This window comes from Pongo abelii, chromosome 8, assembly GCF_028885655.2.
Source record: "Pongo abelii isolate AG06213 chromosome 8, NHGRI_mPonAbe1-v2.0_pri, whole genome shotgun sequence".
NCBI lineage: Eukaryota > Metazoa > Chordata > Mammalia > Primates > Hominidae > Pongo > Pongo abelii.
The window spans coordinates 108,527,206-108,552,709 of NC_071993.2; the positions used below are offsets into that span (position 1 = coordinate 108,527,206).

The 25,504-nt window shown below is 48.3% G+C and overlaps 2 protein-coding genes across 19 annotated transcripts in view; one reads left to right on the plus strand and one right to left on the minus strand.

The window, feature by feature from the left end:
* Positions 1-9,359, minus strand: POLL (DNA polymerase lambda). 16 transcript variants are annotated; one of them, XM_002821080.4, is made up of 9 exons: positions 8,985-9,359; positions 8,339-8,499; positions 6,959-7,253; positions 6,434-6,575; positions 5,718-6,035; positions 4,606-4,779; positions 3,885-4,013; positions 1,348-1,516; positions 1-918 (listed from the first exon to the last, which is right to left on the minus strand). In XM_002821080.4, exons 2-9 carry the CDS (start codon positions 8,451-8,453, stop codon positions 554-556), a joined length of 1,707 nt encoding a protein of 568 aa, XP_002821126.3. In that variant the 5' UTR covers positions 8,454-8,499; positions 8,985-9,359; the 3' UTR covers positions 1-553. The 16 variants fall into 16 exon arrangements, with proteins under 16 accessions (XP_002821126.3, XP_063583785.1, XP_054379383.2 ...); XM_063727715.1 differs by having other exon boundaries at positions 8,915-9,359; XM_054523408.2 differs by having other exon boundaries at positions 8,339-8,475; positions 9,305-9,353.
* The window catches only part of DPCD (deleted in primary ciliary dyskinesia homolog (mouse)), a 21,605-nt gene continuing 5,448 nt past the window's right edge, over positions 9,348-25,504 (plus strand). Inside the window, exons 1-4 of one of the 3 annotated variants that reach the window (XM_002821083.6) lie at positions 9,348-9,503; positions 15,922-16,002; positions 22,001-22,125; positions 22,466-22,599. In XM_002821083.6, the coding sequence (XP_002821129.2) occupies positions 9,440-9,503; positions 15,922-16,002; positions 22,001-22,125; positions 22,466-22,599 (404 nt within the window). In that variant the 5' untranslated portion in view covers positions 9,348-9,439. Of the gene's footprint in view, positions 9,504-15,921; positions 16,003-22,000; positions 22,126-22,465; positions 22,600-25,504 lie in introns of those variants that run through there. The other 2 variants (XM_009245725.3, XM_024253600.3) reach the window with 2 other exon arrangements.

The window sequence follows — 25,504 nt, forward strand, 5'->3', positions numbered from 1 at the left end:
TTCAATGTCAAATGCACTTTACTGGGCCCCTGGGCCTCCCAACACTGTCCTCACCAAGGCTGGGACACCCCATTCCCAGCACCACCAGCTGCCCGGGAAGCAGGATGGATAGAGGGAACACGTGTGGAATGGCTGTTCTCCTACCCCAGAGGGTGCTGGATGATGTTGACAGCACGGCTGCTTCCCTCCCCGCTGCAGCTTCTGTCCCCACCCAGCAGCTTGGCCTTTCCCATAGCAGGGAAGGGGGATACCTGGGGCTTCAAACCAGCCACCTGCTCCTGCTTAAAATGGGACAAGGGGCCATTTGCAAAATTCTTCGAGGGGCAGTGGTGAGGTAGAAGGGGTGGCAGCCTGCTCCTGTCTGGGAGAGAGCTGGGCAGACACTGGGAGCCGGGCTGGCTCTTGCTTCAGGCCCAGAGCCCTGGGCCCTGCTCGCTGAGGAAGCTGGTGGTTGGAGCGGCGAGGTTCGGCCAGATGAGGCTGGAGGGAGTACTGGGTGGCCAGGAGGGGTAGACAGTCCAACTCGGCTCTCCGCAGCACCCCCAGCCATGGGTCACCAGTCCCGCTCAGCAGGTTCTCGGTAGGGGAGGCCTAGGAGCCTGAAGACATCTTTCTCAGTGGGAGTGGGCAGCACTCGGCCAGGCCCCACCTTGCAGCCTTGGGTGTTCCGGACCACAGCAGTGCTGAGGGCATGTTCTGACAGACTCATGCCCTTGGTCTTGGCCAGGGCTCGCATGGAGCGGTTGAAGTGTGCAGAGCCGGTGAAGTAGAGCAGGGCACAGGCAAACTCGCTATAGGGCACCACGATAATGTCCAGGCGCCGGTGCCGCCACCCTGGCCCTGGGAGCCGGCACACCCCCAAGTACTTCTGTTGCTGACCATTCTCCTCTTGGCTCACCAAGTCATCTGTGAGGAACCCTGGCCCAACAGAGGGGACTGCTGGGAGGGCAGGGAGGCAGGCCTGGGCTGTCCCATCCTCCCAGGTCTCTGCTGATCTCTAAGCTGGGGCTTGCCTAGGTATTAGCTGGGTGACACTACCCTGTCTGGGCCCTCCTCCTTTCCTGTAAAACATGGATAGTAATTCCCATCTCCCCCATAGTGTCACAGAAAAACCAGATGAGATACTTGGCCTGCAGGGTTCACTGAGCACCTCCACGTAGGCGTGGCGGGGCTGTTCCATCTCTCCCTGGAGAGGATTCCGGCCCCGATAGATGGGATGCTGGCAAAGCACTGTTCCCCTGCTTCCTGCCTCGGGACTGACTGGAACTTCTGAGGTTCTCCGTCTTGGGGCCCCCCAGACCTGTGCTGCCCTCTGTCAACCTGCTCACCCAGAGATGGAGCTTATACCTTGCTGCCGAAGACTGTCAAGGAGGCGGCTGAAGATACCCCGGTGGGACCGGCCATCTGGGTGAGTGATGAGCACGTCGACATCACCACAGGTCGCCTTTCCCCGTCGGTATGAACCACATGCCACACACAGCAGCCCGGAGTTAAAGGCCTGGGCTGCTTTCTGGACCTGGGAAAGAGAGTGGTGACAGGTGAGGGGCCGTGCGTGGGGAGCTCCTCTCCCACAGCAGCACAAGGGCCTTCCCAGACTCGGGCCCACACCCTCAGCTTATGCCCATTCGCGGATGCCTGCTGCAAGCCCAGGGGAATCCACCCTGGGGAGCTGCCGTTCTTTCCCTTCGCTAGGACAGGAGAGAAGAAAAAGCTCACTGTGCAGGAGGCAAGCCTGAGGAGAGATGGGAGAAGGTGCCAGCTCTGCTTCTGAGAGTGGGCACTAAGCTTGCCCCATGGCGCTCTTTAAGAGTAGGGAGACACAGACTCTCTCTGCCCCTGCCCTAGCCCACGTGCCCAAGTCTGTGAAACTCCACTTAGGACAAGGGGCCAGGTGCTGAAAGCCCTCAGCCAGGTCTAGGCAGCCTCAGATATCTACTGATTTGGAGCTAAAGGTTTGGAATATGTGAGCTGGGGCTTGAGGCCTGAGCAAGTGGCTGGCAGCATGCGCCAGGCCCAGGCCCGGGAGAAAGTAGAGCACAGAAATACAGCTGCACCTGTGGGAAAGGAGAGGAAAGAAAGCAAAGAGGGGGCAGTTCTGAGCCAATACCCACATCCTTTCTTGGTGGGGAGGGAGCTGAGACAGCAACTGTCAGCTGAAGGATTGTCCCTCTGAGGAAAAATAAACCCATTAGCCTCCACCCCTGAGACACTGAGGTTCTTTCATATGCAGATGGCCTCCCGCCTCCACCCCAGGACACTGAGAATTCTGGGGCCCTGGACACCTCAAGTATCCTGACAGGAGGGCTCCGCTAATCCCCTTACTCGCTTCTTGAGCCTCCCAAGAGAATGGAAGGAGGAGGTCCACGTGAGTAATCCCATCAAAACTCCTACGGCTGGAGCCCTTAAACGGGGGCACAGGAGGCCCGCGGGAAGCCTCTTTTGTTCCAATGGGCTGGGGACTGACTGAGGCATTCTCCATGCCCAGATACCATGGCTGAGTGACGGTGTCATCACTAGCACCAAGGCCTGGTGATGGGCGGACAAAGAGGCCTGTCCATCCATCTCATACCGGCCTCATAGCCTTGTAGCCTGGAATGGAGCTGGAGGCTAATTTCAATCAAACTGGGCCAGTCTCCATGGGATCCCACTCTATCAGAATCCCTGACCAAAGTGAGCAAACCTTGACTATTACAAGCAGCTCCTAATCCTAATGCCCATTGAACAAATGATACATCTAGCCCTAAATGCAGTCCAGTGTCTCTCTAATCTAGCTTTTACATGAACCTAATAGCTAACCCAACTCTAAACCAAACCCAAATCTTATTTCTGGAACAACTACAAATCTTAACTTAAAAGCAACCAACATTAAGAAAATCCTACGCCTAATTAAAGCCTAACATTAACTCAATCTTTTTTTTTTTTTTTTTTTTTTTTCAGACACAGTCTTGCTCTGTTGCCCAGGCTAGAGTGCAGTGGCACAATCTTGGCTCGCTGTAACCTCCGCCTCCCAGGTTCAAGCAAATCTTCCACCTCAGCCTCCCAAGAAACTGGGATTATAGGCATGAGCCACGGCACCCGGCTAACTTTCTTGTATTTTTAGTAGAGACGGGGTTTCGCCATGTTTGCCAGGCTGGAAATTTTTGTATGTTTTATAGAGACAGGGTTTTACCACGTTGGCCAGGCTGGTCTCAAGCTCCTGAGCTCAGATGATCTGTCCGCACTGGTCTCCCAATGTGCTGGGATTAAAGGCGTGAGCCACCGCGCCTGGTCTTAACTCGATCTTGATGGAGCTTTCTTCCAACCCCAAACCAAATCCTACTGACACTGTGCTTTTACACCAACTCTACCCCAAATCCTGAGCCAGCCTTGCATGGGCTTTAGAAGGTCCATACATCTGGAAAAAGACATAAACCTTTGCACATTTGTGCATTTTGGGGAGAAAACAGTCCACAGTTTTCATCAGGTTCTCAAAGTTGGTGAAATAAAAAAATAAGATAAGATAAAATAAAATAAAATATTAAAACCCTCTGCCCTGACCCACCATAACCTCAAGTAATACAGATGTAATTCACCTGTAATCTAACCCTAACATTAACCCAATCCTAACACCAACCAGTCTAGAATCTAATCCAATCCTAATAGGCCTGACTACTGAGAACTAGAATCTAGAGGGCTGGTGTTACAGCTCTTTCCTCCCAAAGCCCCCCACCCCCACCTCTGGGCCTGGAGCTTCAGTCTCAACTTGCTCTGTGCTCAACCTCTGGTGACCCACAGTTTCCTCTGCCTGCTGCGCTCCCCAGCTGAGGAGTCGGGGGTTCTTGGCTTTGACCCAAGACCTTAGAGCAGGACCTGGCTGTCCTCACTGCTCTGGGACACCTGCTTACTGTCTGCTCAATCTCTGTAGCCTCCTCCCTGGGCATACGTTCCAGGAAGTCACTGTAATGCTTCAGGCCGATGGCCTGCTGGGTTGTCAGGGAGGCCTGGCTGCGGATGTCTTCCAGACTTCGGAAGCCCTGGAAAAAAGCAGCCAGATAGGAAGCTGTAAGGATCCAGGACCAATGAAGAGGCATGAGTGAGCACACGCACAAGGCTTCCATCGCCCCAGACTCTAGGGAAGGCTAGAGGCAGGACCAACCTAGCGGCAGTTGGGTCTGTACTCAGCAGGACTTGGGAAAGTCAGGGAGCATGGGAAACATGCCATCATCCAGCCCTGCCACTATCCTAAAATACTCGTTCATGATTCCATCAGTCTGAGGATGGACCTTGTCATCTTCATCCTTACCAAGCTGCCCTGGTGATTGTGGGCAGAGCCAGGATTGGGAACCACTACTCTAGACACACAGTGTCAAGGCCTGGCCTCCTCAGGAAGGCCTTTGCTGGTCTGGGGAGACTGAGAAACATACGTCTTGTCCCTGTCTACTCCTTAAGGATACCAAGCAACAAGGCTGTTCTGGGAGCTGAGGGGTCTATATGAGTCGTGGTACGCTTGAAAAATGGTCTCCCTATACTGTGGGTGCATTCCCATCAGAGCACAGCGTAGGGAACTCTGGGGCAGGAACTCTGAGACACAGCAACACTGAAGTAGGGGCTGAGCCAGGGTGTGACCTGTTGGTACCACATCTGGGCAGTCTTGGTCCCAGCTCCCCAGATGTTGGAGAAGAGCTCCAAGACAGGCACGCTCTCACTGATATGGTCCAGCTTCCGCAGATGCCCGCTCTCCAGGATCTCTATGATTTTCTCAGCCATCCGCTTCCCAATCCCAGGGATACTGCAGGCCTCCTAGAGGAGGAGGAGGCAGAGGCAAGAAAGAAGAGTGAGGAGATGGAAGAGATGGAGCCATTGGAAAGGAAGCTGACTCCTCCAGCAGATGCTGGCATAAAAGCCAGCCTGGCTGCTTGGCAACTGTGTGGCTGTGTAAAGCTTGGGTGTAGTTGAAGATGAGAATTTTGGATAGAATGAAGGCTGGGTAATTTGTCTTTTGGTTCCCAGAAGGATGGAGACCAGCAGTAAGAAGCAGAAAATAATAAAGATATTAGTCACCACCACCACCACCACCATCATCATCCTTCCAACAGCAAGAGCTAACATTTACTGAGGGCTTACTGTATGTCAGGTCCTGTGCTACAGGGGCCATTTCATTTAATAGTAGCCCCTTTTTACTAATGAGAAAACTGATGCTTTGAGAGTTTAAGTAACTTGTCTGGAGTCACACAGTTAGTGAATGACAGGAACCAGAGTTCAAACCCTGGTCTGTTAGGCTTCAGAGTCTAAACTTCTAAAAAACTTTTTAGGCCGGACACAGGGGCTCATGGCTGTAATCCCAGCACTTTGCAGGGCTGAGCTGAGGGTGGATTGCTTGAGCCCAGGAGTTCGGGACCAGCCTGGGTAACACAGCGAAACACCATCTCTGCTAAATAAATAAATAAATAAATAAATAAATAAACAAAATTAAAAATAAAAAACTTTTAATTATGTTAAAAAATTCAAAAGTAGAGAGATCCGTATAACAAACCCCCAAGTATCGTACATCTCCCAGCTTCAACAACTATCAAGATTTTGCCAATCTGCTTTCACCAATTTTCCTTTTTTTTCTTTTGTGCAAGTCCTGGACCCCATAAAATCTTCACCACTGTACCTGAACCCCACCGGTGACTGGCGGCGCCTTCACTAACCGCTGGCTAGTAAAGACCTCTCCTCCCACTCTAGCCCCTGGGTACCTGGTACGAGGTGACAGGCTTATGGAAGCTCTTGAGGGCATTGATGGCCTTGGCATAGCCCAGGGCCCTCCACTTGTCTCCCTGAACACCGTAGGCTTTGGCCAGAACTTCCAGCTTCTCTGTGATATGGAGGTTGTGGTTGGTCGCCTTCTGGCTTGAGGGCTGTGCACAGACCCACTTACCCAGGACCGCAGGGGCTGGGCTAGGCTCACAATCTCCCTCAAGGGAGGTGGGGTAGTGGCCACTGATGAGGGCTTCCAGATCAGCTGCGCTAACCTGGGTTTCTTCCCCATCACTGGCTTCATCATCAGAGATGGGCTTGGGGTAGAGAAGAAAAGAAAACAATAAATTATTGTCCTTCAAGAGAAGGGATCCTTAAAGGTAGGGGTCATCTTCTTTGTGCGGGGGGAGGGCCTTTTAGTCAGACCTAAGAAAATGAGGCAGGGCCTTCTGCATCAGACTTGGATCTCCCTGGGTGTGGGGCCACGTTCCCTTTGGCTCCACGCAGTGCCTAGCCCTAGGATCCCCAGTGGTATGTGTTAGATATGGCCTAGATGAATGCAGCAGTGATGAGTGTTGGGAAGAGCTAAATGGCTTCACAATAGAGCCCTCCTCTCTCAGGGGCCTGGGACTTTCTGAACAGCCACCAGGCCCTCCCCATTTCTGTGATCTGCTTCCTAGGGGAAGGGAGTTCTGAGGGATGGGAGGCTCCTGACCTGGGCTTGGGTGTTTGGTGCCTCTTTTGCCTTTTGGGGAGGAGGAGGAGGAGAAAGGGCTGTCTGAAGCAGGGCCTCATGGGTGCCAGGAGGAATAGAAGCATCCTGCTCTGCCTTGCTGGGCTGTGGCTGGTCCAAGTACCTGTGGGGATGGTGATGGGAGGTTAAGACACCAAAGGTCTCATCCTGTATTTGTCCCCAGTCCTTCTGTACTCTGAAATACTTGGTTTCTCAGTGTGTCCAATTAAGAAAATGAGTTTTTTGAGGTTTTTGGAGTTTCTCTTGAGACAGGGTCTTACTCTGTCACCCAGGCTGGAGTACAGTGGTACGATCAAGGTTCACTGCAGCCTTAACCTCCCTGGCTCAATCAATCCTCCCACCTAAACCTCTTATAGCTGGGACTACAGGCACATACCACCATGCCTGGCTAATTTTTAAATTAATGATAGTTATTTTTAATAATTCAAGAAAAGAGCTCAAGATGCTACTGGAAAACATTTGAAAAAAAGACTGGGATCAGCCCACCTACTGGGGATGAAGATGCTGAATCCAGCTACATCCACCAGTCTCCTCTCCTGAAGGCACAAGCTCAGCCAGGCTGACTTCACCAGCTGAGCACCTGGGGGCAGCTGGGGTAGTCTGAGAAGGCGGAGGGCTCGCTCATAGTCCATGCCTTCATCCACCACAATGTGAGTGACACCTGGGCCCTGGGCAGGGCATAGCTGGCCACCATGCTGAATAATCTGCTCCTCAAAGAGTTCTGCCCGGGCTCGTCCAATGCCAGTGCGCACAACATGGGCCCGAAGGGAGCTCAGCCACTCTGTGGAAGGAACATCCAGATGACTACTGTTGTAACATTTTAATTTTTATCTGCCACCCCCTGGCCACAACATAACTTCTAACATGATCTGAATGATGTGTTCACAGTCTCCTACCCTGAAAATAAGCATTTCCCTTCCATCCAGACAGCTTTCCTTCTACACATAGCAAATTTTCTCACAGGCCAGCACTTGAATGTAAGGGACAAGGATTTTCATATGTCCTGTTCCTTGGTGCAACCTGGAAGTGTCTGGCACATTGTAAGTAACCTGTAAATATCTGTTGAATGAATGCTTCCTCCCTTCTTACTTTGTTTTTTGTTTGTTTTGTTTTCTTTTGTTTTGTTTTTGTTTGGAGACAGTCTCACTCTGTCACCCAGGCTGGAATACAGTGGCGTCATCTTGGCTCACTGCAACCTCCATCTCCCAAGTTCAAGCGATTCTCATGCCTCAGCCTCCCAAGTAGCTGGGATTACAGGCGTGTGCCACCATGCCTGGCTAATTTTTTGTATTTTTAGTAGAGATGGGGTTTTGCCATGTTGCCCAGGCTGGTCTCGAACTCCTGAGCACAGGTGATTTGCCTGCCTCGGCCTCCCAAAGTGCTGGGATTACAGGCATGAGCCACCGCGCCCAGCCTCTCTCCATACTTTGAATCCTTTATCATTTATTCTTTCAACAAAGCACGTTTCTTGCCCTTATGGTCTGACAGACCCGACAACCCTGCCTCCAAAGCCCCTGCCATTTATTTGTCAATTTGGCTGCAAAACAACTAACAACAAGCCTGGGTAATGGAGGGGGGTTTCTGTCCCAGTCCCCAGGGCAAAAATTATACTGGTCATTCCCTGAGGGCCCAGGGAGTCTTTTCTGATGGATAGAGGTCTTCGGGTAGAAAAGAAGGTAACACAGCAAATGGCCTGTCCAAGACCCAGGACCAAGCTTAGTACAAGGTAGATACAAACAGACCTGCAGGCCCTGGGCAGGCAGAGTCAGCTCCAATATCTGATTCTGGACATGAACAACGTAGGGCTGAAGCACATGAAGGCTGAGGGTTCAAGCACACGAGGGTTCTGAGAGTGGGTCAGCTCACCTTCTGTTTCTTCTCCCTCTTCCCTCCTGGGAATCTTTGCAAGTACTTTTGATGATGCATCAGCATGAATTTTCTTCCGCTTGGGAAATGCCTTCAAGATACCCCTGGGATCCATTGAAGTATGGCTGGATCCCGGCCTATTGGAGGGTTGGTCAGGGCTGCTGCACGTGGAAATCCAGAATTGAGGCCCTCCAACCCCTTTGCCTATGGAGGTAGGGTCTTTCCTGACTAGGCCTTGTGGGTAGCAGCCCAGTTTGGGGAAGCGGGTGGTGGGGGGGTGTCTCTTCAAACCCGGTTAAACTTCAGTGGTTTAGACTAGCTTCACACTCCGCAGCCTTTCGAAGTTGGAGTATTAGGGGAAATGAGGGGAAGGCTGGGGCCATCGGGGGTACTTTTGAGGAGAAGGAAACGACACCATTCCTCAGAGGGGTTGCGCTAAAGACTCAGCACAGCCCTGCTGCGGCCCACTTCGAAGGGCTTTACCAAATGAGTTGCTGGGCTAGGAAATGGAGCTTTAGGGGATGGAGCGGAGCCTGGGGAGGACCTGCACATAAACCCCACATACTATTTCTCTACCTCCAACACAGACTTGCAGAGGAAAACCTGAGGAGGAGGACTTTCGGGGGTGAGTGAGAACGCCCTGCACCTGTCCTGGTATCAGCCTCTCGACATGGGGGTGCTCAGCGCCGCAGCTGCGGGGAGATGGGGCACGGCCGCAGCAGGTGTGGGGAGCCCTCCGGGAATGGAGGAGTCTCGCAGCTGCGGGTGAAGTCCCGGGCAGGTGCGGTGTACTCGCCGTGTACGCAGCTGGCGCAGGCCAGGGAATCCCAGCTCGGGGCTAGAAGAAAGCTGGAGTGCCCGACCCCGGCCCCAAGAGTCTCTCTACAACCTCAGAGTCGGTCCCCGGGTGGGGTCCACAACTGGCCAAACTAGTCACCCGGGGGTGGGCAGGAATAGACCACTTACCAGGAGAGCCAATGAGAGCGGACGAAGGGGGGAAGGCGGGCAAATGGCCAGAATAGCTTCCGAGTCAGCCGGAAGTGACCCTCAGTGGAACGGTTGCCATGGCAGCGGCTGGGCGTGCTGCTTAGCAGGGGAAAGATGGCGGTGACGGGCTGGATGGAGAGTCTGCGGACAGCCCAGAAGACTGCGCTGCTGCAGGACGGTAACTCGAGGGTCCCCACGGGCTCCTTCGTTTTTTTCCCTCAGGGTCCGGCCCTCCGGGAAGGGCCTCAGGGCCTGGGTCGGCAGAGCTGGAAGGGTCTTGGCGGTCAGCCGGGCCAGGTCCTGCATTTGCAGATGAGGAGACTGAGGCTCACAGAGATGACAAGACTGGAACACATGTCTCCGGACACCCCTTAGATTCCTCTACACCATCTCGCTCCGCTCTGAGTTCTGTTACTAATATAGTAATTTCTTTTACATTCATTATCTCATTTGCTCCTCACCACTGTCCTGAGAGGCTAATTTTCCACCCTGTTTTACAGAAGAGGAAACTGAAATCCAAGAATGTTTTAGACTTTAGAGAGGAGAGAGGCCTGGGCTCTAGTTCCAACTGTGCCATTAATTCACCACGGGCGCTCCAGTCGGCTCCTTTACTTGTTTGGGCCTCACTTTCCTCATGTGTAAAATGAAGTGGATGGACTACCATTGTTATCTCTGAAGTCCTTTCCAGCTGTAATATTTTTGTTAAGTGAACTTCTAAATGTTTTCTGTGTCTTTAGGAGAGCTAGAGCAAGAACCAAGGGCTGTGCTGGAAGAAGTGGGCACAGGGGCATGGATACCTAACTTTTCCCCACCCTAGGATTGGCCGATGTCGGCCCCTTTGTGCACTTGGGTCCTTTCTGGACCCACTGGGTAGCCAGGATGAATTGCGTCTGAAGTTCCTGAGGCTCTCAGGATAACAGCTGGTGACTCATGTTCACAGGCAGAGACCAATCAGGGAAGCCTGGAGTTTGTGGAAATTAAAATCATTTACTCGTTCGTGCAACATTTAGGAAGGCTTTTACTATGTGCCAAGCTCTAAACTAGAACAGAAAGAAAAAGATATGTTGTCCCAGTACTCAGAGTGGTTGGGAAAAACATGTACTTAAATAATAAGAAGCGTTAAATAGAGGTTGTAGTCTTGTATAAAATGGTAGGAAAGAGTGAAGGTGTAAGTGACATCTCTTTGGAGGAAGACCCAACAGAAGTGATGATGTTTCTGGGTCCTAAAGAATTAATAAGGTCAGGCACAGTGGCTCACCCCCGTAATTCCAGCACTCTGGGAGGCCAAAGCGGGCGGATCATTTGAGCTCAGGGGTTCGAGACCAGCTTGGGCAACATGGCCAAACCTCATCTCTACAAAAAATATGGAAATTATGGCCGGATGTGGTGGTTCACGCCTGTAATCCCAGCATGTTGGGAGGCCGAGTGGGATCCCTTGAGGCCAGGAGTTCGAGACCAGCCTAGCCAACATGATGAAACCCCATCTCTACTAAAAATACAAAAAAATTAGCCAGGCATGGTGGTGCGCACCCGTAATTCCAGCTACTCTGGAGGCTGAGGCAGGAGAATCGCTTGAACCTGGGAGATGGAGGTTGCAGTGAACTGAGATCGCACCACTGCATTCCAGCCTGGGTGACAGAGTGAGTTAGACTGTGTCTCAGACAAAAAAATAAATAAATAAACCGTGCATCATGGCACGTACCTGTAGTCCCAGCTACTTGTGGTGGCTGAGGCCAGAGGATCGCTTGAGCCAGCAAGGTAGACGCAGCAGTGAGCCGAGATCATGCCAGTGCACTCCAGCTTGGGCGACAGAGCGAGACCCTGTCTCAAAAAAAACAGAAAAAAAAAAAAAAAAAAAAAAAGAAAGAATTAATAGGCGTTTGCTGAGTGAAGAAGAGGGGATAGCTATTCAAAGAACGACTCACATATAAGGACCCTATGTGAAGGTGTGAAGGTACGTGCCTGATTACTAGAGGAATAACAAAACGTTTAGTAATGTTAAAGCAGTCACTCAGTCAGAACAAACCACCTATAACTATGTTAGGTACTATTCTAGGTGCCAGGACAGAAGGGAGAATAAAAAGGTCCCTTTTCTCAAGCAGCAATGAGGGGAAGTTGTGGAAAATGAAGAGAGATTACAGATAAGTTGGGACATATTGTGATAGATCTCTTATGCCTTGCTAAAGATTTAGGACATTTTCTCATAGGACAGTGGTTTTTATTTTTATTGTGGTAATAAATACATAACAGAATTTAGCATTTTAATCATTTTTAAGTGTACAGTTCTGTGGCATTAAGTACATTCACATTGTTGTGCAACTATCACCACCATCTTCAGAACTTTTTAATCTTTCTCAACGGAAATTCTTTTTTTTTTTTTTTTTTTTTTAGAGACAGGGTCTTGCTCTGTCACCCAGGCTGTGGGGTACAATCATAGCTCACTGCAGCCTTGAACTCCTAGGCTCATGTAATCCTCCCACCTCAGCCTCTTGAATAGCTGGGACTACAGGCATGTGCCACTACACTCAGCTCAAGTGAAATTCTGTACCCACCAAACACCAACTCCTCATTCCCTCCTCCTCCCATCCCCTGGCAACCACCATTCTACTTTCTGTCTATGAATTTGACTGCTCTAGGAACCTCGTCTAAGTGGAATCATACAATATCTGTCTTTCTGTAACTGGCGTATTTCACTTAGTGTAATGCTTCAAGGTTCATCCATGTTGCCACAGTTGGATGCTTCCAGCTGTGCGGTTAATTCACCACAGGATCTCTAGTCGGCCCCTTTACTTGTTTGGATCTCACTTTCCTCATCTATAAATGAAGTGGATGGGCTACGACTGTTATGTCTGAGCTCCTTTCTGGCTGTAATATCGTTTGTAAAGTAAACCTCTAAATGTTCCCTGTGTTTTTAGGGGAAATAGAGCAAGGACCAAGGGCTGTGCCTGGAAGAGGTGGGCACAGAGGTATGGATATTGTAGCATGTGTCAAAATTTTGCTCCTTTTTAAGGCTGAGTGATATCCCATTGTATGTCTGTACTGCATTCTGTTTATTTATTCATCTGTTGATGGACACCTGGGTTGCTTCCACCTTTTGGGTATTGTGAATAATGCTGCTCTGAACATGAGTATACAAATATCCACTCGAGTCCCTGCTTTCACTCTTTGTGGTCACAGAAGTTTTTAAACAAATATTTTATCAGCCAGGATTTTAAGTTCTTTTGTTAGTAGTATCACAAAATGATATTGTTAGATTCCACCCTATCCCCAAACTGAAAAACAACTCAGTATTGCATATGTGGTTAAGCCTTGTCAAACCTGCAGATTTACCCCGGGTGTGTAGGAGGGGTGTGGGGAGTGGCGGGGGGTTACTCCCTTCCACCAAGAATCATGGCTATTGATATCTTGGATTGGATAATGAGACTCCAATTTACTTTTGTTTTTTTTAAGAAATAATTACATTCATTGTGGAAATATGAAAAATAAAGAAGTCAAATATAATATTACCACCCAGATAATCATAATTTACTTTTTTTTTTGAGATGAGTTTCACTCTTGTTGCCCAAACTGGAGTGCAATGGCGCAATCTCGGCTCACTGCAACCTTTGCCTCCTGGGTTCAAGCGATTCTCCTATCTCAGTCTCCTGAGTAGCTGGGATTATAGGCACCTGCCACCACACCCAGCTAATTTTTTTTTTTGATTTTTAGTAGAGACGGGGTTTCACCATGTTAGCCAGGCTGGTCTCGAACTCCAGACCTTAGGTGATCCGCCTGCCTCGGCTTCCCAAAGGGCTGAGATTACAGGCGTAAGCTGCCTCGCCCAGCCCATAATTTATATTTTTATACATAAACTTCTATATTATTTCATGCATACACTCACAGTTATTTTTCTTTTATAAAAATATACTAATATACTTAATAATTTATATATAATTTATTTCTAGAATAAATATACTATTAAAACAAAGTATAGATAAGTATTGAATAATCATTGGGTAAGGGAGGATGCTCTGAGTGCAACTTCTAAGGCAGTAACCACAAAGAAAGAAAATATATAGTTGGCTTCATAAAAACTAAACACCTGTGTTGGGCACCTGTAATCCCAGCTACTGGGGAAACTGAGGCAGGAAGATCACTTGAGGCCAGAAGTTTGAGGCTGTAGTGTGCTATAATCATGCCTGTGAATAGCCACTGCACTCCAGCCTAGGGAACATAGCCAGACACTCTTAAAAAACAAAAACACTTGTTTGGGAAAACCCACTTTAAACAAAGTTAAGGGCCAGGAGTGGTGGCTCACACCTGTATTCTCAACACTTTGAGAGGCCAAGGCAGGAGGATCACTTGAGCTCAGGAGTTTGAGATCAGTCAGGGTCTTAATAGTAAGACCCCATCTCTACAAAAAAAATTTAAAAATTAGCTGGGCATGGTGGTGTGCAACCATGGTCCCAGCTACTCAGGAGGCTGAGGTGGAGGATCACTTGAGCCCAGGAGGCAGAGGTTGCAGTGAGCCAAGATCACACCACTGCACTCCAGCCTCAGCAACAGAGCAAGACTCTCTAAAAAAAAAAAGCCTCAGTTGGCTGGGCGTGGTGGCTCACGCCTGTAATCCCAGCCGTTTGGGAGGCTGAGGTGGGCAGATCACGAGCTCAGGAGATTGAAACCATCCTAGCCAAAATGGTGAAGCCCTGTGTCTACTAAAAATACAAAAATTAGCTGGGTGTGGTGGCGTGCACCTGTAGTCCCAGCTACTCAGGAGGCTGAGGCAGGAGAATTGCCTAAACCCGGGAGGCAGAGGTTGCAGTGAGCCGAGATCACGCCACTGCACTCCAGCCTGGTGACAGAGCGAGACTCCGTCAAAAAACAAAAAACAAAAAACCCTCAGTTTTCCTCATCTATGAAATACAGCTAATGAAAACACATAGGATTATTGTGAGAATTAAATTTGATAAGACATGTGAAATGCCTGGATTTAGTAAGCGCTGCATCCTGCCTGGACTCAAGGCTGGATGCCAAGGGGAGAAGATGGTCAGGCAAGACCCCCTCAGCTCCTCCCAGGCAGTACCTTGGATCCCGCTCCTGACAGGAGAGCCCTTTCTAATGCCTGTGAGCCATCCAAATGATTAAGGGTTGTATAACCTAGGGCTCTGCTAGAGGCCCTGCAAATTTAGGGGTGAGTTTATGCAGAATACAGATTAGGAATGGCTCAAGGGAACTGTATCGCAGAGAAGTGAATTGGACAGGAAAAAGGCACCTTGGGGCTCTTATTCATCAAGCATACATAGGGTACTTGTCTACTGGATGTTAGTGCTCTGTTACTAGTTTTACTGAGGAGTCTGCCTGTATCTACTTCCCTACCTATAAAAAGAAAGGGGAAATTACATAGCCACTCTTAAGCAAATGCTCCAGGGGTAGAGGAATTGGGCTAGGAGACTCCCTTAGTTTCTTCTTCTTCTTTTTGTTTAGACAGAGTCTCACTCTGTTGCCCAGGCTGGAGTGCAGTGGCGCAATCTCAGCTCACTGAAACCTCCGCCTCCCAGGTTCAAGCAATTCTCCTGCCTCAGCCTCCTGAGTAGCTGGGACTACAGGCACCCACCACCATGCCCAGCTAACTTTTTTGTATTTTTAGTAGAGATGGGATTTCACCATGTTGGCCAGGCTGGTCTTGAACTCCTGACCTTGTGATCCGCCCACCTCTGCCTCCCAAAGTGCTGGGATTACAGGCATGAGCCACCACACCTGGCCTCCCTTAGTTTCTTCTGTTCTTTCAACAGATAGTGCATCAATGTTTATTCATCCTTTCAATCAGTATTTGAGCTCCTACTATATGCCAGGAGCCATGCTTGGTCTTTAGGAAACCGTAGCATGGGGATAAAACCCCTCCTATCTAGTAGAAGAGATAGGCAATAATCAAAGAGTCACATAAATAGATGTAAAATCATAACCAAAGTAAGGGCCATGAAGAAAATACATGAGGACTTAACATTGTGTTATTGTGTGATAGGAATGGCCTGGAGATATGCAGAAGAAGGCAGGGCACTGGCATGGCTAGAGGGAGTGCTTGGTCAGGAAACTCAATTCAGTGTCCTGAACACATAGGTTTGGTTTTAGGAAGTGGGGAGAGAGATAAATACGATGTCATTCATGGGAAGACAAATGCTTTTAAAAGTATCATGGTATGTAGTAAATGCTCCACTATGGATATGCGTAAAACATTAGGGAGGCACACATGAGGATGTGATTAATCCTACCAAGGTGGCTGGAGGTGATAGTGGAGGAAGACTTCCCAGTGGAAGTGACATTTGAGCTGGATTTTGAAGGGCAAAGAAGAGTTCCACAGATAGGAAAAAGTATGGAGCTGTTGCTGGTAGAGGAAACAACAGAGCAAAGATGTTCAAGGAAAGCTTCAGAAAGGGAGAGAGTCTCAGGAAATGTTTTAAAGTAATGGTGGGTGATGGTTGGCAAGGAGTTTGGGGAGGTCCTGGCTGGGTTCCTCAGTACTCCCAAGGCTGGCGCTGTTTCCCAAATAGGCCCCTTGATCTGCAAGGGACAGGGCAAGGGGAGGCTTTGAGGTAAGGCATTCTCTGTTTTGTGCATAGGGAGAAGGAAGGTTCACTATTTATTCCCAGACGGCAAGGAAATGGCTGAAGAATATGACGAGAAGACGAGTGAACTACTTGGTAAGTGACAGGCTCCCAGTGGGCCTTTAGTAATACTTGGGGCTGACATAAGCACAGTGAACACTCCTAGCCTTAGGCTTGAGGCAGGAGCCCGGATCAAATGTAGAAGCTGGGAGAGACTGAAGCCCTCCAGACAACAATGTTCCTGAGCATAATCTGGGCACCAAAAGAGGAGTGCGAGTCCTTTTGACCAGTAAAATTCATCCCTACCCCTCACCCCAGACAAATGGGAGAATGAGTAATTCTAAGATGTAGAGAAACAGTTGGGAAAAACTTTACAGAGGAGGTGGTATTGCAAGTGAGCCTTGTAGGTTTAGGAGAGATAAGGGCAGACTTTCACCACAATTTGTTTTTCCTTGTTGTTTTGTTTGTTTGTTTTTGTTTTCTAAAGCCACACCAGGAGCAAGCGAGTATCAGAGGCAGAGCTTCTGAGCTTGCATCAAAGGCAACACTATAAAATATGGTCCTTATCTTGAAGAACATCTCAGTCAAAGAGGGTCAAAACAGTGATTTTGCAGCATGGTCACTTTCATTCCTGCAGCGCCTTTCCTCTAAGAACAGGCTCATGGGTAGGGGCTCCAGCTCAGATTTCTGGGAATTATTTGATTTGTTCACTCTGCTCCCAGGTGTGCACATCAGCATTAACCAGCTTCCCAGAACTAGGTGGCTGGCTCTTTGACCCAGGGCCCAAGGCTGTCAGCAGTGGGAGTTGGTCTCTTTATTAAGTTCCATCTGAAATGCTAAGACCAATGATGGAATCACAGGCTGGTTTATTTTCTTGTCATTATTCTTGGCTTTAATTTCTTCCTGGGCCTGATCGACAGGTAGTATTGGTGAGGGAATTTCTTTTTCCCTTTTTCTGACAGCTCATAAATGTCTAGAACCGACAACATGGATTACACTGGCTTGCATTCCCTCAGTCTCCAGTCTTAAAATGTTTGTCCTGCGCATGTTCAGTCGCACAGTGAAGTGTTGATCCCTCCTTATTATGAGCTGCTTGGGCTCCAGTCCCAATTGGTTTAGTCTGGTGCTATTAAAAATCTTGATGTGTTTAGCATATGACACTGATTCAGTGGAAACCAATACAGTAGTAATATCCTCACAATGCATTGTAATTTATAGTGCTCCCAGGGGATGACAGCCTTGGAATGCCTAACAGGGGAGAACTTATGAAAGCAGAGGTCACGTGGACTAGCCACCACCATAACCAGGCCAGAGAGTAGCCGCAGCTCCTCACTCCCAGCCCGCCGTGCCACTTCTCTGCTCCTCCACACAGAGCAAATAAAACAGCTATAGTTGCTGCGGCTGTAAAAACAAACAAATAAAACCCAGGCCTCTTTGTTGTGCTTGGACATGAAACTGAAATTAAAAACAAGTCCAGGTTTCTTCATTTGTAGTACCGTGTGCCCTGATATCCCACATTAACCTGTCACTTCTCCTGGTGGCAGGCGGGGAATAGACCATAGCTTCCAAACTCCTCTTTCTTAAAAGCAGAAATGGAGAAGACTGTTCACAGGAGAACACTGTTTGGCTGATGTTGACCTAATAATGATATTAATAGTGTGACTCTTACTGGGCACCATGCTAAGTGCTCTACGTGAATTACCTCATTTACTCATCCTCATTAAAGCCCTATGAGGTAGATACTCTTGTCTCCATTTTACATTTGGAAAAAATGGAAGCTCAAAGAGGTTAAGCACCTTGTTGAGAATTATGTAGCTAGTTTCTAAGCCGGATTTAAGCCTAGTTCTGTCCAATTAAGAGCCCATGCTTTAGTCCTCAACAACATACTGCTGGGAGTTGAGAATACTTAAATCCAACTTTCTTTTCTTCTTACTATGTTTTTCTTTCCCCAGAAAGGCCTGAGTGTGGACTGATGGGCAGACAGGAGGACCTCACTTGAGCCACTGTGCCCAGCTCTAGAACAGCAGATCTTTTTCTTACTCTTCTTCCTGTCCACCAGCGCTGCCCTGGCAAAATACTGTCCATTATTAATTTTTAAGTGTAAATAATCCCAGGGCTTGAGCTGGCTTTTGCTTGTGCATTCTATGAAGTAAAATAGAGACATGGTTTTTGTGGCAATAAATAGGAATAGTTTCCATTTTTCTAGCTAAGTATGCAAATTTGATAATTAGCCAAACTGGTTTTCTGTTAGAAAAACTCAAAGTAATTTACAGAGGAAGAATTGCCAATAGGTGTTCCTGCAGTTGGTGTTAATAAGCATGTTAGTGTCCTGGTTTTTTCCTACCCTCTCAGTGCTATTAATTCCCACCCCCACAATGATTGCTGCATGTATTCATAGAGGGAAAACTGAAGGCCCCACAACAATGATCGGAACATCAAACCAGCCTGAGAAGAACACAGCATGTCCAAGGGGGCTGAGGCTGAAGGGCAGGGCATCCCCCAGCGATTACATTCGGATTACCGACTTAATCTGCTTTGGTATTTGACCGCCAGCCTAACCACCCCAGGCTGCATTTGGAGGATATTGAGTACTTTCATCCCCAAGCACTTCACTGGCTTTATAAATGACCCACTCGATTCCCTTCGGCCTCCTCTGGGATGGGACATGGCAGCTGTTTAATAGCCACATAGCAATGTTGCAGTGTTTTAAGGCAGAAAAGAAGAATCCTGCATCCAGTTTAAGCTGCAGGGAGTATTTAGGGAAGGGGAATGTAATTATCCACATTGGAAGTGGGCCAGGGTTTGGAGCTTTGGGGAAAGAGGCCTTTAGGACTTCTACTTTCCAGCCCACCTGAAAGATGGGGCCTCCTTTCAGCAGTCTGGGACATCAGCCTGCTTCCTGCTGACTTAGGAAAAAGCCCCCAGGCGCCACCTCCTTTGTATATTCCCCATCAGACCCTTCACCGGGGTGGAAAGTCTCTTTTCCAAGGTCTGGCTGGGGCTCAGCTGGGAAGATATGACAGCATCCCGGGAAGCTGCCTCACACACACCAGTTTGGGTTTAACATATAATCAAATCAGAGTGACAGCAGGTGGAAACAGTCTTCTGTTGCCGCAGGAGCCGTCCTTGAGTTCAGGAACAAAGGGACAAGAAAGACAAGACAAAGTGTGCATTTGTACATGTGCATTCACACCCATGCACTTGTGCATAGGAAGAATAAGAAGGACTTCACCAAAATCTTTCATTGGGTCTTATCTCTAGAGGGAATGGGAAAGGAGACTTTCTTCTGCATTCTAACAAAGAATTTAATTCTCAAGGTGTTTAAACAAAAAATAAAGGTGAAGCAGCCAGAGGTGTCAAGTTCCCTGAGTGGTTTTTAAGGTCAGAAGTAAGGAAATCAGCAGCTGACTTTCTTCCTTCTTTGAGTACTTCTTGGGAAGTTTTCTGTGGAAAACTCAAAATTTCTTGGAGTAAAAGAGTGCACAGAAAACTCTGGGGTGGTTGTCGTCCCTCCAGGCCACCTTGGTGCATTATTGTGCATTAGGACACCCATTTTAGCAAGGCCCATGACTTACAGGGGCACCTCACTTATCCAGCCCCAGGTAGTGAGGTAGTCCTCATAATTTACTTTTTCAGATAATCAGAGCTTACCCTTTAAAGGCCAAATATAAAAAATAAATTGAGCTGCTTAAAAAAAAGAAACCTTTCAAAATATTATATGTGCTTATTGAACACTTTCAGAATAAAGTTTTATTAATAATTCAAATTCTGGATTTGGAGTTAGGAGACCTGGAGTTCAGCCATGGCATTTGTAAGATTGTCTCCTTGAGCCTCAGTAATTCTTCATACTCTGTTTCCTGGAGAGTAGTGGCAAGGGTCGAAAGAGAGCAGTCAGGGAAAAAATGCTATTTCTCATTTTAAAAATACATACATTGGAGTAGAAGCTTTCTTTTTTTTTTTTTTTTTTTTTTTTTTTGAGATGGAGTTTCACTCTTGTTGCCCAGGCTGGAGTGCAGTGGCACGATCTTGGCTCACCACAACCTCCGCCTCCCAGGTTCAAGTGATTCTCCTGCCTCAGCCTCCCCAGTAGCTGGGATTACAGGCATGTGCCACCACACCCAGCTAATGTTTTATTTTTAGTAGAGACGGGGTTTCTCCATGTTGGCCAGGCTGGTCTCGAACTCCCGACCTCAGGTGATCCGCCCACCTCGGCCTCCCAAAGTGCTGGGATTACAGGCATGAGCCACCACGCCCGGCCTGGAATAGATGCTTTCTAAAGGAACTTCCGCCTTTAAAATCTGTGATGGTTGTGTTCTATTATAAAGTGGCACCATTGGAGTCTAAGGGTGCTTGTTTGCCCTTACACTAAATGGTCCCAAGTGTCACTGCCGTCCAATGTGACACTGCCGTCCAATGTGAGCTGTCTGACACTGCCGTCCAATGTGAGCTGTCCCCAATACCATTGTCAATATGCCTGAGAAAAAAAGTAATTTCCTGCATTATTCTACACACAGCATTTTATACGTAGTCTGAGCGAGAATCTGAGAATGGTCTTTCCTATAGTATAGAGTAGGGTACATGGATCTTTTCACAATAAGCTGCTGCTCGGAGGCATTTGTCACTTCTGAGTTTGCGACTATGACAGAGGCCCCCAGAAGGCTGCTTCCAGTGAAGTGAGGTATTAACACTGAATAGATTTGGATATACTCCTGGTCACAGTCCATTCACTTAAGAGAGAAGTATTTGTGGGGGGAAAAAAGTTGCCTATAAAGCATATTTCCAAGTTTTACTCTTCCTTACTAATTTTCATTATAAACTTGGAAATGTGTTTCTAGGGAGAATTTTTGGCCCTAAGAGGTAATAAAATCACACTGCAGAATGCAGCAGACCTTATAAAAGCACATATTTAAGGGAAAATTCTAATTTTACAGCACACTTTTGTGTTCAGCTTGTGTGCCTTACTTATAGCGGTGAGGGCGTTTGGATTTGACACAGCTGCTCAAAAGGTCTAAAGTAAAACCGCCGGCTGCCTAGTGCTGAGAACCTGACTGTAGCTCTCAACTCCTACCTGGAAAAAGACACAAACAGAAACAACTATAACTGAGTACTATGCACTTTTTGAGTTGTTTAGCTCCTTAAACAGCTACAGAGGCTGCTGGTCTTTAGCACCAACTGGGCTCCTCAGGCTGGAGGATACCATAGTGGGCAGCCCCTGGATTCCAAATGCAGCAGGAAGGGAAAGGAACTGGGGAATAGGAGGTCGTGGCTCAGAAAAGATCCCCCTGCAGTGATGGACTGCATGGTTCCTGAAATGAAAATCTCAGCAGGGGTTTTCAGGTACTGTCCATTCAACTAGTTTCTTGATTTATAATTTTCATAATATATGTGCCTTAAAATCTTATGCAAGCATCTGGGTTGTGAAACAAAGTGAAATAGAGATGGTTATTTGCATTCTAGAAGGATTCCCTTTTACAAAAAATTCACATTAGATCTTTTATAAATCGTGCATTTAAAATATGGCATGTGCCTACGATTTTGTTTAAATGCAGCTTTGGGGCGGTTTTTTGTTTTTGCTTTTTTCTTTTTTTTTAAGCAAGGTATACCTGAAAAGAGTGAATTTCTATATTTGGACTTTCTGAATCATGATACAGACCTGCCCAACAGCTTTCACCCTCTTAATTATTTTTTCCTCTGCATGTTTTTGAGGGAAAAAATGTGCTTCAACTCCTTTTTGGGATCCAAATTTTCTCCATTACCAGAAACAACCCTTTTCCTAATCTTCACATCTTCTCCTTGCTCGAAGCCACACCTGAGGGTTTCTTGACTCCACTTGGCTCTTCTCAGAGCTTCATTCCAGTTCCTTTTGCCTGAGCACCCATGAGATGCGCTTTGCAGGGTGTCTAATGTTGAAATGCTGTACTGAAATTTCAGAAGTTGTGAGGTCCCTCCTTAGATTAACAAAGCCGAGAGTAAAGGCCCAACACTCCCACTTTCATCTTGTTGTGCTGGTTACCTAGTGTGGTGCCGGTGATTCGGCAGAAAAGAGCAGAGGCCCTCTCTTCACTCTCATCCCGATGCTTGCTTCTCTCCCCAGTGAGAAAGTGGCGTGTGAAAAGTGCCGTGGGAGCCATGGGCCAGTGGCAGCTTGAAGTAGGAGAGCCAGCGCCCCTAGGAGCAGGGAACCTGGAGCCTGAACTCATCAAGGAAAGCAATGCCAATGTACGTCCATCTGTCCAGGTGTCTTGCACGGGCTGAGGTGGGGGTGGGCTGTGGGCTGCTGGCTCTTGAGGGCAGGGACCATGTCTTGTTCACCTTCTCGCCTCCAGTGTGCCACCTGGACACAGCACTCTGTAAATGTTTGTTTGAATGAATACAGACATTTTGGTTTGATCATCCCAGGGCAGGGGCTCAGGGCCTGGAGTGTTGTAGCAATAGCAGCGTCAGAGGGGAGCAGTGGAGAAGAGCTGAGGGTCTTGTTGTGCTCCGGGGTAGAGCTCTGATGAGGGTGGAGCCTTCCCTTCCCCAGGAACAGTCCTCGAGTTGGATTTGCCTTCTGCAGCCTATCTTCATGCGCAAGGACACCAAGATGAGTTTCCAGTGGCGGATTCGAAACCTCCCCTATCCTAAGGATGTCTATAGTGTCTGTGTGGACCAGAAGGAGCGCTGCATCATTGTCAGAACAACCAACAAGAAGTGAGTAGCGTGGAAGGCACCCTGTGTGCTTATGTATGAGCAGGGTGTAGGGTGGGGTTTGATCTGGGGTTAGGATCATTATTCAGGCCGGTCCTGCAGAGAGGAAGCCCTTCTGCTTCCAGGTATTGGAAGGGCTTCCTCTCTGCAGGACCGGCCTGAATAATATAATCAGCTCCATCAGGGAAGAGAAACTTGAATGAGTATCTAGTATAGTACCTGGCATAGATAGGGGCTCAGTAAATATTTGTTGAATGAATGAGATGATGAGGGAAATCACACGACCATTAACTTGTGGTCTCAGGTGGTTCTGCTGAAAGGTTATTATGATCTTGGTCTCCTGACTGGATCCAGGCCTTGGTAAGGGTGGCCTGGTGACATCACTGTCAGAGCTGGCAGGGAGCCATAGCTTGGAAGGCACCCCGTCTGAGGTGGCAGTGACAGTCCTTTAAAGCAGTACTTGACAGCAGTTTAAAGCAGACTGGGCAGCAGTAAACCTAATCCCTCCCCAGACTGAGTGACAGTGGGGCAGATGCTTGGGCCACTTGGAAGTTTCTTGCATAATGCTTCAAAAGGGGTACTCACCTTCCCTTTGTGGTCCCCTAGAGGGGAGGCAGACTGCAGGGGTTGAAAGGACAGAAGGTGGCCACAGTGCATTTCCATTTTGGAAATGCATTGATCTCTTTTAGGTTTGTGGAGCCCTGACTGATCACAGGAGAAGAGAAATGCCCTGTGTGAGGCCTGAAGGGAATGGCCCTGAAATGAATCAATCTTGACCTGGGCTAAAGCGAATACAGTCTAGGGCCAACTCCCACAAAATAGATTTGGGCATCGAGATGGGAGGTTTTATAAGTTACCTGTCTGCAAGCTGTGAAGCCATTCAACATGCCTCATGGGGATGCCCCCACCCATCTCTTGCTTTACATGCAGTAATGGGGACCCAGCTCCTTGTGCATCTCCTCAGGTGATGTGGTGCCAGTCTCCCCTTCCATCTCCCTGAGGCCCACGAGGCCCACAGGGAAGCAGGGTAGCTCCCAGACTCCCCCATCACAGCCCTGGGTGCTGCCATCCTCTTGTGACCCCCATATCCCATTGCTTTGGCAGGGTTAAGAGGACAGGGGAAAGGGTAGAGATGGATGAACTAATTTCAGGATTATTGCTGTACACGCAGCCAGCAGCCCCTGCAGTGGGCCTTGTCTATAAATATAAAGTCATAATAATAAGGGTTTGTGTTTATAAAGCACTTTGAAGCCCTCAGATAAGAGGCAGTTTATTCCCGTTATTGTTCTCATCATTAACAGGAGTCACTGCCTAAAGTGGAATTTAGCAATTTCAGACAACAGAGAAATTGCCTGTAGGAGAACAAACTCCATGCTTCAGCAAGCATTCCCTGGCGGAAGAGGCCTTGGGTCCAAACTGGGAACAAAAGTGCTTCTGATAGCACTTGAATCTGCAGCCCAGCACTTTGTGAAACTGGCTGCTGCCTCTTTTTTGTCCCCCAGAGGTCACTGTCGAATACAGATATCAGACAGAAATGTGATTACCAGGGAGTGAGGAAAGAGGCTAGCTAGCTCACCAAAAAATTCATCTGCCGGCAGATCCTCTGGGTCCCATCTCCTGCGCACATCCAGCCATAGGTGGCGCTGTTGGCCAGGAGCTCCATGGCTGGAGGCCCAGGCTAGCTCTCAAGGCAAGCGGGGGTTGTTGGACATTTTTGAAATGATGGGTGAGGCCAGGTGGGATGGGAGTGATGCCCCTGGAGGGGCAGGGCTGAGGGTTGGATTCCCATAGAAGACAGAGGAGTGTTTCAGGGCCCACTTTGGAACCCACACTGAGCCTGTGGTCCAGTGTCCCAGCCTGGCTCATCCCTGCCCTCCTCAAGTCTCTCTGTTGGGAGGTAACCTAGAGGCCACTGAACCCTTAGCCAGATCGTTCCCGAACCTAGTGGCATTTTTACCTTCTACCTGGAGGAATGTGTTTTATACCTTTACTCCCATTAATTATATAGAACTCAATGGCTATTCCTTTATTATTATTATTATTAATTTAGAAGGGAGAGATTTATTTCTCATCAAGGGCTACAGCCTGCATAGACATTCTTTTTTATTTTTATTTTTATTTTTTTTTTAAGAGATGGAGTCTTGGCCGAGCGCGGTGGCTCACACCTGTAATCCCAGCACTCTGGGAGGCCAAGGCAGGTGGATCATCTGAGATCAGGAGTTCAAGACCAGCCTGGCCAACATGGCGAAACCCTGTCTCTACTAAAAATACAAAAATTAGCCAGGCATGGTGGCGCATGCCTGTAGTCTCAGCTACTCGGGAGGCTGAGGAAGGAGAATCGCTTGAACCCAGGAGGCAGAGGTTGCAGTGAGCCAAGATCATGCCGTTGCACTCCAGCCTGGGTGACAGAGTGAGACACCATCTCAAAAAAAAAAAAAAAAAAGAGATGGAGTCTTGCCCTATTGCCCAGGCTAGAGTCCACTTCTTGCACAATCATAGCGCACTGTAGCTTTGAACTCCTGGGCTCAAGGGATCCTCCTGCCTCAGCCTCCTGAGAAGCTGGGACTATAGGCGCATACCACCCAACTGGCTAAGTTTAAAATTTTTTTTGTAGCGTTGAGGGTCTCTCCATTTTGCCCAAGCTGCTCTCAAAATCCTGGGCTCAAGTGATCCTCCTGCCTTGGCCTCCTGAAGTGCTGAGATTATAAGCATGAGCCACCACACCCAGACCAGGGTGGCCATTCTGGCAGGCTGGGAAGTGTGGCCTCTGGCCAGAAGCCAAAAATTCAATGGCTACTCCCTTCCACAGTGTTTAGCTTTTTAAGGATATAGTACATTTAAAATCTGTTTTCTGATGATCATTCTGTCGGGAGGTGGACAGGATCCATACTTTTATTCTTGTGTTATA